The sequence below is a fragment of the Moschus berezovskii genome, chromosome 20 (assembly GCF_049115385.1).
Source record: "Moschus berezovskii isolate FMDL1 chromosome 20, NW_MosBer_1.0, whole genome shotgun sequence".
Taxonomy (NCBI): Eukaryota; Metazoa; Chordata; class Mammalia; order Artiodactyla; family Moschidae; genus Moschus; species Moschus berezovskii.
The window spans coordinates 69340115-69354978 of record NC_142479.1 but is presented as its reverse complement, the minus strand read 5'-3'; the positions used below and the strand labels follow the sequence as shown (position 1 = coordinate 69354978).

Genomic DNA, 14864 nt, shown 5'->3' with positions numbered 1-14864 from the left:
TAAGGAGGTGGAAAGGAAGGGAAAGAAGCAAAGAGATGGAAAAGAAAGGAAGGGAGGAGGGAGAAGGAAGGGAAGGGAGGAGGGAGGAAGGAAGGGAAGGGAGGAGGGAGGAGGGAGGAAGGGAAGGGAGGAGGGAGAAGGAAGGGAAGGGAGGAGGGAGGAAGGGAAGGGAGGAGGGAGGAAGGGAAGGGAGGAGGGAGGAGGGAGGAAGGAAAGGAAGAGAGGAGGGAGGAGGGAGGAAGGAAAGGAAGGGAGGAGGGAGGAGGGGGAAGGGGAGGGAGGAGGGAGGAAGGGAGAAGGAAGGGGAGGGAGGAGGGAGGAAGGGAAGGGAGGAGGGAGGAAGGGAAGGGAGGAGGGAGGAAGGAAAGGAAGGGAGGAGGGAGGAGGGAGAAGGAAGGGGAGGGAGGAGGGAGGAAGGGAGAAGGAAGGGGAGGGAGGAGGGAGGAGGGAGAAGGAAGGGGAGGGAGGAGGGAGGAAGGAAGGGAACAAGGCAGGAGGGGAGGAAGGGAGGGAGGGGGAGACGGAGGGGACCAGCCAGTGCCCGTGCCACCTGGTGGTCCTTCAGGGGGTCGCCATCCATAAGAAGGCAATGTTTCAAAGAAATCAGGCGATATTAGGGGCTGAGTTGTGTACCCTCAAATGCATGCACTGAAGCCCTAATCCCCAGGACTCAGCATTTAACTGTGTTTGGAAACAGGGTCTTTAAAGAAGTAATTACATTATAACGAGGTCATCGAGGTGGACCCTCATCCAATAGGACCAGTAAGCAGAGGAACACAGACAGGCGGAGGGAAAGCCAGCTAAGGACGCAGGGAGAAGGTAGCTGTCTACACACCACGGGGACAGGCCTGCGAAGAAAGCAGCCTGCCCACTCCCAGACCCGAGACCTCAAGACTCCAGAACTGTGAGAAAATTTATTTCTGCTGCACAAGCCGCTCACCTGGCAGTCCTTCGTTATGGCAGCCCTGACATGCGACCCCATGGCCTGTAGTCCCTCCAGGCTCTTCTGTCCATGGGATTCTCCAGGCAAGAATACTGGAGTGGGTTGCCATTTCCTTCTCCAGGGGATCTTCCTGACCCAGGGATCGAACCCACGTCTCCTGCATTGCCAGGAGGATTCTTTATCCCTGAGCCACGTAGGAAATGTATACAAGCTCCAAACTGCCTCTGGGCCCAGGCCTCCTGAAAAATGCACTGCACCCTGACAGCCTAAAAGCAAATAAACAGGAAAAGTGTTGTTGCGGTGCTAAACAGTAGGTAGGCAGAATATTACACTACTCAGACGGGAAAGAAGCTAAGAATGCTCTCCTGAGCTGAGACACACGGACGCTCACTCAGGCCTCCCTCACGGAGCCCAGTCCCAGAGGGCGTTTCGGTATTACTTATTTTATCAAACATTCACGGTGCTAACGAGCTCCTGGTGATTGTCACTGTTGAACACTCTGCTGTTTATCCTTTGTGGTTCAGTTAGTCGTGTCTGACTCTTTACGACCCCATGGACTGCAGCACACCAGGCTTCCCTGTCCTTCACTATCTCCCAGAGATTGCTCAAACTCATGTCCACTGAGTTGATGCCATCCAACCAGCTCATCCTCTGCCACCCCCTTCTCCTGCTGCCCTCAATCCTTTGGCAAAATATTTTTACCCTTTATCCTTCGGCAAAATTGTTTTGTTTTGGTTTTTTGCTATGAAAATGTGGCACACTTTAATAGCCTCAGCACTATTGCCATGTGCTGACAGGTTTGGTTCACAGCTCTTTAAATGCAGAAACCCAGGTTACGGGCCTTGGCCCAGAAAGGACATAACAAAAGCAAGGCTTGTCTGTTTTTCAGGTCCCAGGCAATTCCTCTCAGTGAGCCAGGAGAAGACTGGAAAATGTCCCCTAACCAGCCAATCACAGAAAAAAAAAATAAAGGTCTAATTGCTAAAACCACATGCCAAGGCATTAAATTTACATGAACAACTGTGAAGTTATTATCTATAGAGATCTTGCTGATACAAATTCAAAATTACTAATATCATCTCAGAGACGTCCCTAAACACATTGTTTTGGAGACCTAGTCATTTTGTGAGAGTTGGACTATAAAGAAAGCTGAGCACAGAAGAATTGATGCTTTTGAACTGTGGTGTTGGAGAAGACTCTTGAGAGTCCCTTGCACCGCAAGGAGATCCAACCAGCCCATCCTAAAGGAGATGAGTCCTGGGTATTCATTGGAAGGACTGATGTTGAAGCTGAAACTCCAATACTTTGGCCACCTGATGCGAAGAGCTGACTCATTGGAAAAGACCCTGATGCTGGGAAAGATTGAGGGCAGGAGGAGAAGGGGACGACAGAGGATGAGATGGTTGGATGGCATCACCAACTCGATGGACTTGGGTTTGGGTGGACTCCGGGAGTTGGTGATGGCCAGGGAGGCCTGCCATGCTGCGGTTCATGGGGTCGCAAAGAGTCAGACACGACTGAACTGAGTCATTTTTTAAAAAGAGCTACATCTGACTCCTGATCTAAGTACTCTGCTATATTTCAAATGGATAACCAACAAAGACCTTCTGTACAGCACAGGGGACTCTGCTCAAAGTTGTGTGGCAGCCTGGATGGGAGAGGAGTCTGGGGAAGAATGGATACATGTGTCTGTATGGCTGAGTCCCCTTGCTGTTCACCTGAAAACTATCACAACATTGTTAATCGGTTATTCAGTTCAGTTCAGTCGCTCAGTCGTGTCCGACTCTTTGTGACCCCATGAACCACAGCACGCCAGGCCTCCCTGTCCATCACCAACTCCCAGAGTTATAGCCCAATACAAAATAAAAATTTTTTTTAAAACCCACAAATTTAAGTGTACTAAATCTGACTGGAAATGTCAGTGACAGAAGTCAAGGAAGACTTGGAAAGTTAGAAGATTTGTCAGAGGAAGCCTGAAGCTGCTTAAATAAGCCCTCTTTATTTCCCTAGGATTCAACTGTTCTGAGGGATTTCAGTGCCAAGGAAATCTAGGAGTTGGGAGCTGGATACATGAGGCTGGTCTTACAGAGAGAACAAACAACTGTTCCCTGAGAAGGAGTCCACCCCCATAGTGACTGGCTGCCCCCTAAGCCCCACGTGTGTGCTGAAAACCATAATCCTCCAAAGGCCAGCCAGTGTGAAAACCCATCTGTTGGGTCCACCTTTCAGTGGCTAAGACTCCATGCTCTCAATGCATGGAGGACTAGGTTCCATCCCTGGGCAGGGAACTAGAGCCCACACGAAGCACCGAAGTGTTCTTATGCCACATAATAATAATATAACATTAAAAAAAAGAAATTGTCCTCGGTTAAAATGCAACCACATGGGCAGGAGTAAAACTGTCAATTACTGATGCCTCCACACTCAACAGCTGATCAAATGTTTTTCCCAGAGGCACCAAATGGAGGATATTTAACGAGAGAAATGGGGGAGAGGAATGATTCCAAGCTCGTGATTGAAAGAGGACAGCAGGACACCGGGAGAGCGGCTGGTGGCACCCTGCAGAGGGGAGGGCATCTGAGAGCATCCAAGCTCCGTCCTGACGCTGAGTGAATGAGTCCTGCAGATGCTCATCTGGGGGTGGAGCACTTGGGAACCTTGGGTTGAAAGAGGTAAATTCTGTCTCCCAAGACCAGTTCTAGTTCTGTGAGAAAATGCCACCCAGCAAGACCAGAGCATAAACAACAAGGAATTCAAGACTTTAGACAAAGAAACAAACAGATACTTGTGGCCAGGGGTGGTAAATTTCTGCAAATTCACAACCCACTTAAAGCTACGTCTGCATTGGTTTCATTTTGCAAAACATGGTTTCCCGTCTGCCAGGCTGCCCAGGTAGAATTATCTTTGCCAGTTGAATTCTCCTGACATAACAGAGTAAGACATCAAGGGAAAACAGGTCTCTAACAGGAGTTTCTTATGGCTTGGGCTTGCCTGACTTGAATCCCCATTCACGTCTCCCCCAACCAGCTTTAGAAAGGTTCACGGATAATAAATAGAAGCCACTTCACAACTAATTTCCGAAATTAAATCCACCTCTTTCTCTCCTGGAAAATAATGCCTACTTCTGTTCCTTCCACAGAAACACAAAATTACATTCAATTTTCCATCTGGCATGCTAATGGATCCATTAAAAAAAAAAAAAAAACAGTCTTGGAGCATTTCAGCTTCCTATCTCAGAAAAAAACAACTTAAGAAAATGGGGAAGTTAACAATTACCTTCCCTATCAGTTCAGCTGATAAGGAATCTGCCTGAAATGCAGGAGACTCCGGTTCGATTTCTGGGTCAGGAAGATCCCTGGAGAAGGGATAGGTCACCCTCTCTAGTATTCTTGGGTTTCCCTGGTGGCTCAGATGGTAAAGGATCCGTCTGCAACGCAGGAGATGCAGTTTCGACCCCTGGGTCGGGAAGATCCCCTGGAGAAGGGAATGGCAGCCACTCCAGTGTTCTTGCCTGGAGACTCCTGTGGACAGAGGAGCCCGGTGGGCTGCAGTCCACGGGGTCACAGAGAGTCGGACACGCTGAGCGACTAGCACACTCACTTTCACTTTCAGCCTAGACAGTGACCTCCCAGGCGACACTAGAGGCAAAGAAGTCACCTGTCAAAGCAGGCAGACAGACGAGACGTGGGTTTTATCCCTGAGTTGGGAGGACACTCTGGAGGAGGGCATGGCAATCCACTCCAGTGTTCGTGCCTGGAGAATCCCACAAGCTGGAGGGCTAAGGTTCTTGGGGTTGCAAAAGTCGCAAGACTGAAGTGACTTAGCACGCAGCCTGAGGAGAGTGCTCGTGAGAAAGTGAAAAATCAGAAAGTTCACTGGCAGCTGAACGGGGTTTTTGAGGCGAAGAAACCCAGGTCCTAGATAAACACAGAGGTCACGGATCCATCTGAAGTGTGATGGACGTTGTAGACCTCTGCCTTCCAAACATGCATATCTTTTTTTAAAATTGGAGAAACGGCAACCCACTCCAGTACTCTTGCCTGGAGAATCCCACGGACGGAGGAGCCTGGTAGGCTACAGTCCATGGGGTCGCAAAGAGTCGGACACGACTGAGCGACTTCACTTTCATAGCTGCTTTACCACGTGTGTTAGTTTCTGCTGTACAACAACGTGACTCAGCCACACGTGCACACACATCCCCTCCCTCGGAGCATCTCTTCCACACCCCGTCCCACCCCTCTCGGTGCTCACAGAGCGCTGAGTGCCGGTATGGCAGCTTCCCACCAGCTATGCATTTAACCCAGGGCAATGTACACACGTCCGGCTGCTCTCCAAACCCGCCCCGCCCTCTCCTTCCCCCGCTGTGTCCGCAAGTCTGTTCTCCACGTCTGTGTCTCTGTGCATCAGTGGGATCCCTCAAAAAACACGAATCTTTCTACAAAAAGCTCCAAGAGGTTCACGGACGCTTCGGTGCCCACTCCTGAGCTCCAGACGTACAGAACCCCCAGCCTAACGTCCAGAATTTACTCAAGCACAGAACTGCCTACAGAGATGTGTTAACACATGTGAAAATCTCTCTGCTGCGTTAACAGCAAAAGACGGTAAACGCCCTAAGAGGCCATCAGGAGGGGACTAATTAGCTAAGATCACGGCCAAAAATAAAAATGGGACGCATCAATGAATGTTCCCCAAACAGAAACCGAAATGTGTTACGTAGTGAAACACACAAGGCGCGGAAACAGGGGGCCAGGTGGGACGGGGCAAACGCCGCAGCGGGAAACGTGTGACGGGGCAAACGCCGCAGCGGGATTCCGAAAGGAAACAGAGAGACTAGAACAGTGTCTGTGTCTGAGACGGGAACCTGGGCCATAACGATCTGAAGGGGGAAGAAAAATGACTTTTAGTTTTCACCATGTCATTGTTTCCTTAATTAAAAGAAAGTTGGCTGGAGATAGATTCATAGTTGGGGGGGCGGTGAGGGTGGCAGAGAGACAAGAGACTGATTTATAAGACCTTCTGGTCTACCTGCGACCCAGAGTACCCCCAGCCCTGAGCACGGTTGAGACTGTAAAACATTTGGCACCGAGACGCACATAGGAAAGCATCGCAAACGCATAAATGCTTTCCCCGGCGAGGGCTGCTGCCGAGACTCGGGGCAGCTGAACCCCTGTCTCGCAGAGCGGCCCTTCTGGCTTTTCCGCTTGTTGAACCAATTACACGACATTACAACAGCAGCGCCAATATTATTTTTTAGAGGCTGATGTTATTCACTAAACACCCATTAAACCAATCTCTGGGCTCCATTTACAGCAAGCTTAAGGGCAGATCCAGATGGTACAAATAAGGCATGCTCAGACTTGATCTGCACGCAGCCAGTCATCAAATAGCCATTATCAACTTTCGAGTCCTCGACCGCCTGACAGCCACAGGTGTGCCCAGGCGAGAACAGGAACAACCTTTCCAGAGGTGGCTGGGTTCCCTCGGGCGCCACAAACCATCTCTGCGCTCCCCCCACACCCCGCGGGCTGCATTTGCCCTCGAATCTGAATGGCTAGCAACAGTGAACGAGGGTTGCCTGGTAACCTGGTAACCAGCTCTGCCTAGGTGCTTCTGAGCAGAGGACAGGATGGCATCGCCTCCCACGCAGTCTCTGCTCGCCACCCCGCCCTGGGGTGGCCAAGAAGGTCCAGCAAGCCTGGGAGACTTTCCAGTAAAGTCAACGCCTAAGGCAGGAGGACCCTGAAAGGAAGGGTCAGTCGCTCAGCCGTGTCTGACTCTTTGCAACCCAATGGACTGTATGTAGCCCACCAGGCTCCTCTGTCCAAGGAGTGACCCCAGCAAGAATACTGGAGTGGGTGGCCATTTCCTCCTCCAGGGGATCTTCCCAACCCGGGTCTCCCACACTGCAGGCAGATTCTTTACCATTTGAGCCACTGGGGAAGCCACCAGGGAGGACGCTGAGATAAACCAAACACAGACTCAGAACTAGGCGGAGCAGGATGACGGGCCAGAGAGAACCCGGAGGAAACGCCCCGCAGAGGTGGTTTACGCTACCGCGAGGGTATGAGTGTCCACACGTCCAGCACTCTCTTCCTCCCGATAAACACTTTACTTGTTTCACTAATTTCTGTCTTTGTGGGGTTCTCTTCTACGGAGTGGAAGGGCCCGGGCCTTGTCACTGGACCAGTGGCTAGGATTCGGCGCTCTCACCACCGGGGCCTGACCTTAGCTCCTGACTAGGAACTGAAACCCTGCTTCCAAGCCAGGACAGGCAGAGGCCACCCAAGATCAGTCCCACTGGCCCTATATTCTCATGGTCCCGTCGGAAAAGGTTCATGTCAAAGGGATCTCTTTTTAGTTTCTTTTTTTGCTTCAATTAAGTCACATTTTATTTGCTAATAATTTACAGTTGACAATGACCTTGAAGACGGTATTGTCAACACTTCTTTTTTTTAATTTATTTTCAATTGAAAGATAATTGCTTTACAATATCGTGGTGGTTTCTGCCACACACCAACATGAATCAGCCAGAGGTATATGCCCTTTTTTACTTTTTTGATTGACAGGCACTGAACCTTTCCCCTGTGGCCTTGAAGACTGAAAAAAATGGGAGAGAATAAAGTCTGGCAAACTCCTTCATCCTAGAGACAGCTCGGAGTCAGGACCATAAAGTCTTCATTGGGGATCACAGGAGATCCAACATGCAGGAGCTGGGGAGAACTGGCAGAAAGCCTTCTGTCCCCAAGTCCCCACCACTCGGCATGGAAAGTGACCGCCTTAACTGGAGGACAGTGCCCCATGCTGGTCACCAGACAGCTCTCGACTCTCCAGTAACAGGAAGGCCACAGGCCACACCCAAGCAGAGCTGACTTGAGAACAAATGACACATGCGGCTCGACGCAGGGGGCAGAGTTTTCGTGCTAACCCTCTGTTACCTGGGCTCCTGTTGGACGAATTTTCGCTTCCTGATTAAATCCCACATCGGGAGAGGTGGGGGGCCATGAGCTTCAACCCGAGTGGAGGAGGTGTTCTAGTTTCCGTGAATAATTCCTGCAGGACCTAATCTGAGCACAGATAACTGAGAACCGGCTGAAGCATGGCTGTAACTCGTGTAGGCTACAGGATCTCTACTCCCGAGCTCTAGGGATCATTTCAGAGATACCGCGTGCACATATCAAATTAAAACGCCAGCCCGGAAACGTGAGGGGACTTGCCCCCTTAAATCACAAAGGTGAAGACGGTGGCTAGGCATCAGTCTCTTTCTCCTCGATCCATCTAAGTGAGAAGAACTCCAAGCAAGGGACGGGGCGGCCGCTTTCAGCGTCCTTTGCCTGGTTTAGTTCCTGAATCTGAGATTTACAGAAGAAGTGGAGGAAAAAGAAGGGACAACGTTTCACAGTGACGCAGGACTTTAAAATAAAAGAAAAGGAAAAGGAAGCTACCTCTCCTGGTGCAAACTGGCACTTAAAGTAGCAAACTCCCCCAAGTGAGCCAGGACAGGGCACGGAAGGGGACGTCTGCACGGAAGCCGGAGACCAGCATCATTCTGCAACTCCTTCTCAGGGGGCACCCACCCAGTCTGCACCGCCCCCAGGGAGATTCAGAAATATAGCGCCTCCCCGCCCCGATTCTTCTCGAGAGGGCACTCCCTCTAGCTTAAGAGAAAATGCATGGCTTCGCCATCAGTGTTTTCAGGTTTTCAGACTCCAGACTGAATCAGTGAAAACAAGACCCAAAATTCCCCAGATGAACCAGAAAGATGAAAGTCATGTCAGTGGAAAGGAACATCCAGGGCGCCATCAGAGGGGGAGACGGAGGGACAGAGGTCTGTCCGCTGCAACCCGAATCAGCCCAAACCCACTAGAGCAGCCCAAGGGCCCACTTGTCCAAGTCGGGGAAACAGCCAGAGGTTCTGTTACATACTGTGCTCTAAGCAGGTGGTCTGGAGAACCAACGTGGAGGGGAGGCGTGCAGCCAGATGCTGGCCCAGCCCCAGGCAACAGCGAGGTGGGCACCTGGCAAAGACAGGACGAAGCAGCTGGCACGTCCCGGCCACCCCTCCCGCCCCCGGCTCTGGTCTCTCCTGTCTGACTCAGCTCGCGGTTTGCAGCAGGGAGCTTGCCTGAAAGAAGCCCAGCTCTACCTATCCGGATGGAAAGTTCGCTCTCGGGGAAGAGCATCCTGGCACCCTCCGTGTCAGACTTCTTCGTCAGCGCAGGGTCCAAGTTCAGTGCCAGGGCCGTCTGCGGGTCTTCCGCTGCACCCTGAAACGAGAAGCAGGGCGTCACTACAGCACCTGCTCTGCCTTCATCCCCCAGCCCCTCCAGCTCCCAGGGACCCAGGCAACCCACTCATCTCCACTGAGAACACCGGCTGCCTGGGCCAGACCCATCTGTCAGGCCGGGAGGAGTCGTGAGCAAGGTCACAAGCTTTCTGGCTGCAGAACTTTGCGGATGACAACAATTGGGATCGGAGCTGACCGTGCTGATCCCAGAAACTGGGAAAGAGCAGGTCAAACACCAAAAGCCCTCTCTCCCCTCACCACAGGGCAGAGGGCAGAAGGGACTCAGTTCCTGAACCGTCAAGAGAAGCCTGGACGGCAGGTCCGCCCAGTGGCGGCCTCAGTACAGGAACCAAGGTCAGCAGTTTTCAGGAATTCAGCGTCTTCCGGTTTCTCATGACATCAAAAGAGGATGAGAGCCAAACAGAAGCATCTCAAAAGAAGGAAAGTGAGGGTCCTGGAGGACACGGCACATCTGAGGTTATGCCCAGTGCGCCTTAAATCACGTCGCCCCTCTGCTTTGTCCGTCACCAGTTATTTTGACTCTTCTTCGCGTTAGCTGCGCGAAGTCTTGATTTTGATCCCCACGTTTACTGAACAAATACTTACTGACTGTCAACTTTCTGGATACTTGGTAAACTACCCAATTCTAGCTCTTATGGAGCTTACAGTCCAGTGAGGGGCAGACAAGTGAATCTACAGTGGGGTGGTGAGTTTGTCTTCCAAAGACACCGGTGGGACCCCTAAGACCTCAGGGAAGGTGAACAGAGTCATCTCAATGGCAAGGAAACAGCAGATATTTTCTGAAAACCAGGCAAAATAGTTCTGAACAAACGGAAGTTTCCATTTAAAACGTGTGTACCTCAAAATGACAAGTACTGTATGAGTCCACTTACATTAAATACCTAGAATAGGCAAAATCAGAGACAGGAACTAGAGGTTCCCAGGGCTTCCCAGTGGCTCAGATGGTAAAGAATCCACCTGCAATGCAGTTAGTCCCAGGTTCGATCCCTGGGTCAGGAAGATCCCCTGGAGAAGGGAATGGCAACCCACTCCAGTATTCTTGCCTGGAGCATCCTATGGACAGAGGAGCCTGGAGGGCTACAGTCCATGGTGTCGCGAAGAGCTGGACATGACTGAGTGACTAACAGTTTCACTTTTTCACTTTCAGGGGTTGGGAAGAAGGAATGGGGAGTTACTGCTAAATGGTTACAGGGTTCCTGTTTGGGGAGATAAAATTCTGGAGAAGGATGGTGGTGATGACTGCACAGCACTGTGAATGCAATTAATGCCACTGAGTTATACATTTTAAATGATTAAAATGGCAGATTTAATGTTATGTATATATTATACGATAATTTTAAAATAACGATGCAATACGCTAAACATAATGGATCACTTTGGGTGAACATCAATAAAGCTGTTAAAAAGAAAATATAATAAAAATAAAAATAGGCAACTTAGTGGATTAAATAAATAATTAAAATGTGTGGTCTCATAGGGGAGAGGAGAAGGCTTAATCATCCAATCATGGAATGCATCTATTTATAAGCAAATACTAAATCTGTTTTCTTGGGTAAGTTTCAGAGGGGAATCTCACAAAAATGATGCCTACCTGTATCTTGCATAAATACACACACACACACCCCTTCTTGCTCACCAGGGATCAGAAAGAGAAATGATTCAGGTATTTTACTTCATTATTTCTGTTCAACTAAAGGTAAAAAGTGAAACATAAACCCTTCCTCTCATATCCTGTGACACCTCCAATGTATTTCTGTTGTCCTAATCATTCATTTACAATGCTCTTCATAAGGCACTTTTTAAAACTGAAGTAGAGTTGATTTACAATGTTAATTTCTCTAGTACAGCAAAGCGACTCAGTTACATATATCTACACGCTCTTTTTCATATTCTTTTCCATTATGGTTTATCACAGGATATGAAATAGAGTTCCCTTATTGTGCACTTTAATAAAGATGCTGACACCTCCATTAACCTTGTTTTAAAACGGAAGAGAAAAAAGCCTCGTGACACTGTGTGAGCTGCCCTCAGTTGGAGTTCTTAGGTCCCCCTGGAGAATCCTAGGGGCAGCGTGCTCTCATCTGCGATGTCGCTGGGAGGGGCATCAAGAGAGCATCCCACTGAGGGGTCAAGGCTGAGGACGCGGCAGATGGACAACCCCTGGGGACAGAAGGGCCTTGGAGCTAGCCCCGCCCCCAGCGACAGCTGGCGTCCGCACCACGTGCCGAGGGCCACGCAGTGGCAGCTCTTTGTCCATAAGCTTTAATTATGTCCCATCCTGCACCTCACGCTGGCATCTGAGGCATCGCCATGGCCGTCAGACGCGTTTCCCCTGCAAAGCGTGTGCCTCAGCTGCTGTTTCTTCCTTCGTCTTGCTTCTTTCACAACGTGATGGAGGCAGACGCGGGGGAAGGATGTGGAAACGGAACCACTTCATTCCAGCAGAGATGCGGCCGCCTTCATCCACTCGGGGCAGCAACCGGTCAGGTGCAGCCGGAGAGATCCTGGTTTTAACTGAGAACAGTGGCTTTCCACTGGGGTGAATCTGCTCCCCAGGGGACATTTGGCAACGGGCGCTTTGTGTGTGGGGTGCAGGAGGCGGGTGCGGGTATCTAGTGGGGAGAAGCCAGGGATGCCACTGAACACCCAACAACACATGCAGGGCGGCCCCCATCACAGAGAGTGCCCCGGCCAAATGCCAACAGTGTTGAAGCTGAGACACTCCGCTTTCGAAGGCTGAGAACGCTCATGACTTCCTTTTATTGCTAGTCATGCTAAGAACACACAGGCCCTCTCTCTACTGTCAAGATAGGAATTTTGCTGCTTCCTCCAGGAAGCCTGCCTGCCTTCAGGTGTTTGGCAAATTTTTACTACGTATCAACTGCACACCAGAACCAGTCTGGGTCCTGACGATTCAGAAGAGCCAAGTCCCCTGTCCTTCCAGAGACAGACAATAAACTCACAGTACACTATGAAACCGAGGGCTGGTAGGGACAATGTTGATTAGAGAAATAAATCCCCACCACAGTGACACAGCACAACTGTTTTAGGTACTGGGCTCGAGCCCTGTGTCAGGCCTTCTTCCAGCACCTCGTTGTGAAACGCAAAGCTGGAGGGCTCCTCCAGACACAGTGCTGAGGGAGGGCTCGCTGAGAAGGCGGCATTTGAGCAAAGACCCGAATGAAAGGCAAGAAGCCACACTGACTTCCAGAGGTGGCGTTTCCGGCAAGGAGGCAAATCGCCCCTCCCGTCCCCACTATATCCCTGGACCCTTTCACCAACTACATTCTGCTGGTTGTTTTTACTTTATTCCAGTGTTGGGGTCGGGTGCACTGAGGCAATCCCACCCCAGCTTCACTTAGAAGCGGCCTTTTAAAAAGCTGAACAAAACCCTAGTGGATCTCACTTGTACTCACCCCACTCCTGGGCACTAGGCCCCACCTGTGGCCTCGGGAAGGGCGGGGCGGACTGTGCAGGGAGATGCAGGAGGCACCCCAAGGTGACAGGGGGACAGCTTCTGCGGTCCAGTGTCCCTGAGCATCCCTGGACCCAGGCACCGGCCGGCCTCCTGGGGTTCATTTAAGCCTCCCTTCTAGGTTCCACCCTCCCCTCTCCACCACTGATTTGGAGAAGGAAACGCAACCCACTCCAGTATTCTTGCCTGGAGAATTCCACGGACAGAGGAGCCTGGTGGGCTACAGTCCAGGGGTCACAAAGAGTCAGACACGACTGAGCGACTTTCACTCTAGGTTCCACCCTCCCCTCTCCACCACTGCGAGGAAAACAGAGAAACACACCCCTTGGAATTTCAAGGAACAGTCTGGTGGGAGACACCCGCTGTGCCTTGGTGATTTTATCATAATGTCCTTGATGTTGAGAGAGAGTCAGGAAACCCCTGTGGGGCTGACACCCTGGGGCCCTGGAGCCCCGTCTGCTCATCTAGCTTGGACACTGCAGTGGAGGTGCTGCTGCTGCTAAGTCACTTCGGTCGTGTCCGACTCTCTGCGACCCCAAAGATGGCAGCCCACTAGGCTCCGCCATCCCTGGGATTCTCCAGGCAAGAACACTGGAGTGGGTTGCCATTTCCTTCTCCAGTGCGTGAAAGTGAAGCCGCTCAGTCGCATCCGACTCTTAGCGACCCCACGGACTGCAGCCCATCAGGCTCCTCCGTCCATGGGATTTGCCAGGCAAGAACACTGGAATGGTGTGCCATTGCCTTCTCTGCAGTGGAGGGGTGCGGCAATTATTTTTCAATGGACCTTTAAATAAACACAGCTTCCGCCTGTGCTCAGGGGAAGGACCACCGAGTCCCCCGGGAAGAAATCCCTGCTCTGTTTCCTTTTTCTCCCCTGATGGCAGCCCGCCCCTCTTTATACCTGATATCATCGCTGTCTTTCATCTCACCCCGCCTGGGCGAGGTGAGGGCTGATCCCTTCCAGGGCAAGCATCTGAGTGAGGCAAGCCGTTCTCAGCCTTTCACGGAAGCCCTGACAGCCTGCCTGGCTGCCCTCCCCATGACGGTTTCAGCAGGGCTCCTGGGACCCAGGACAGCTCCAGGGTTGCTGGGTCCCCTTGCAGCTCCCAAATGTCACGGTAGCTAAACACAGTCTCTGTCCCAAGCTACCCGTCTCCCTCTCCTCCTGCCTCCCCTTCCCACCCCATCCATGGCTTCCTCCCCCCGCTCCCCCCTCCCCACCCAACCCTCCAAACCCAGCTTGGTACAGAGAGCAGGGAGGTACATGGCAACACACGTCCAGGGCCACGGAACTTGAGGTCACTGTCCTCTGGTGACATTACTGTTATTATTATTAATGGTTGCAACAAACCCCTGGCTCAGAAGAAACAGCAACTTCCACCCGCTCTGGAAAGGTCGTGCCCGCCAGAGGCAGGAGCTGGAGAAGTCTAGCACTTTCCAGAAGGAAAAGAGAGCGAGTGGAGAGACAGGAGGAGGAAAAAACAAGGAGGAGGAAACAAAATGAGGCGGAGGGCGGGAGGAAAGCAGTCCTGCAATGTGCTTTATGTGAAAACAACAAAAAAGCTTCAACACGCAACATGAGTGCCTCCTTGCAGAAATAAAATCCGGCGCTGCTCATCAGGGTTGGCCCTCCCAGGTCCCAGGAAGACAACTGCTGGCCGCTGGGTGTTTCGAGAGCCTCAAAAAAACGAGCCCCAGACGGACTCAGGGCCTGGAGAGCAGCGCGACACGATGTAGGTGTCTGAGGGTGGAGTCAGCCAAGGCAACGGAAGCCCCACAGGCCAAGCACAAACGGAGAAATGCCATGAGGTACTGAAGCCCCGAGGGACCTGTAGCCCCCAAAACTCAGGGCAACTGCTGGATGTGTCTGCCCTGCATCCCACGAGCATCCTTCCCTGAGTTCTCCTGCCTCTGTCTCATCCCCGCTGGGATGCATCCTTGCTGTTAACAGCCGTGGGGTGGGTGGGTGGGGCAGGGGAGAGGGGCAGAGGCAAAGCAGACCGACCTCTGATGATCGCCCACGGGCTTGACTTTCACCAAACCCACATGAACACCTGCTGTCATGTCAGTTCAGGCCAGGGCAGAGGGGAGGGGGAGAGGGGTCTCTGGGATGTCTCGTCACATCTCCCTGCCCCATGGGG

General features: G+C 51.6%; 1 protein-coding gene across 4 annotated transcripts in view; it reads right to left on the bottom strand.

Moving 5' to 3' along the window:
• The window catches only part of SLC39A11 (solute carrier family 39 member 11), a 289985-nt gene that overhangs the window by 175924 nt on the left and 99197 nt on the right, over positions 1 to 14864 (bottom strand). For 3 of the 4 annotated variants that reach the window (XM_055408696.2, XM_088829378.1, XM_088829379.1), the window contains exon 5: positions 9066 to 9207. In XM_055408696.2, coding sequence (XP_055264671.1) covers positions 9066 to 9207 — 142 coding nt within the window. The remainder of the gene's footprint in view (positions 1 to 9065; positions 9208 to 14864) is intronic. The other variant, XM_055408697.2, reaches the window with a different exon arrangement.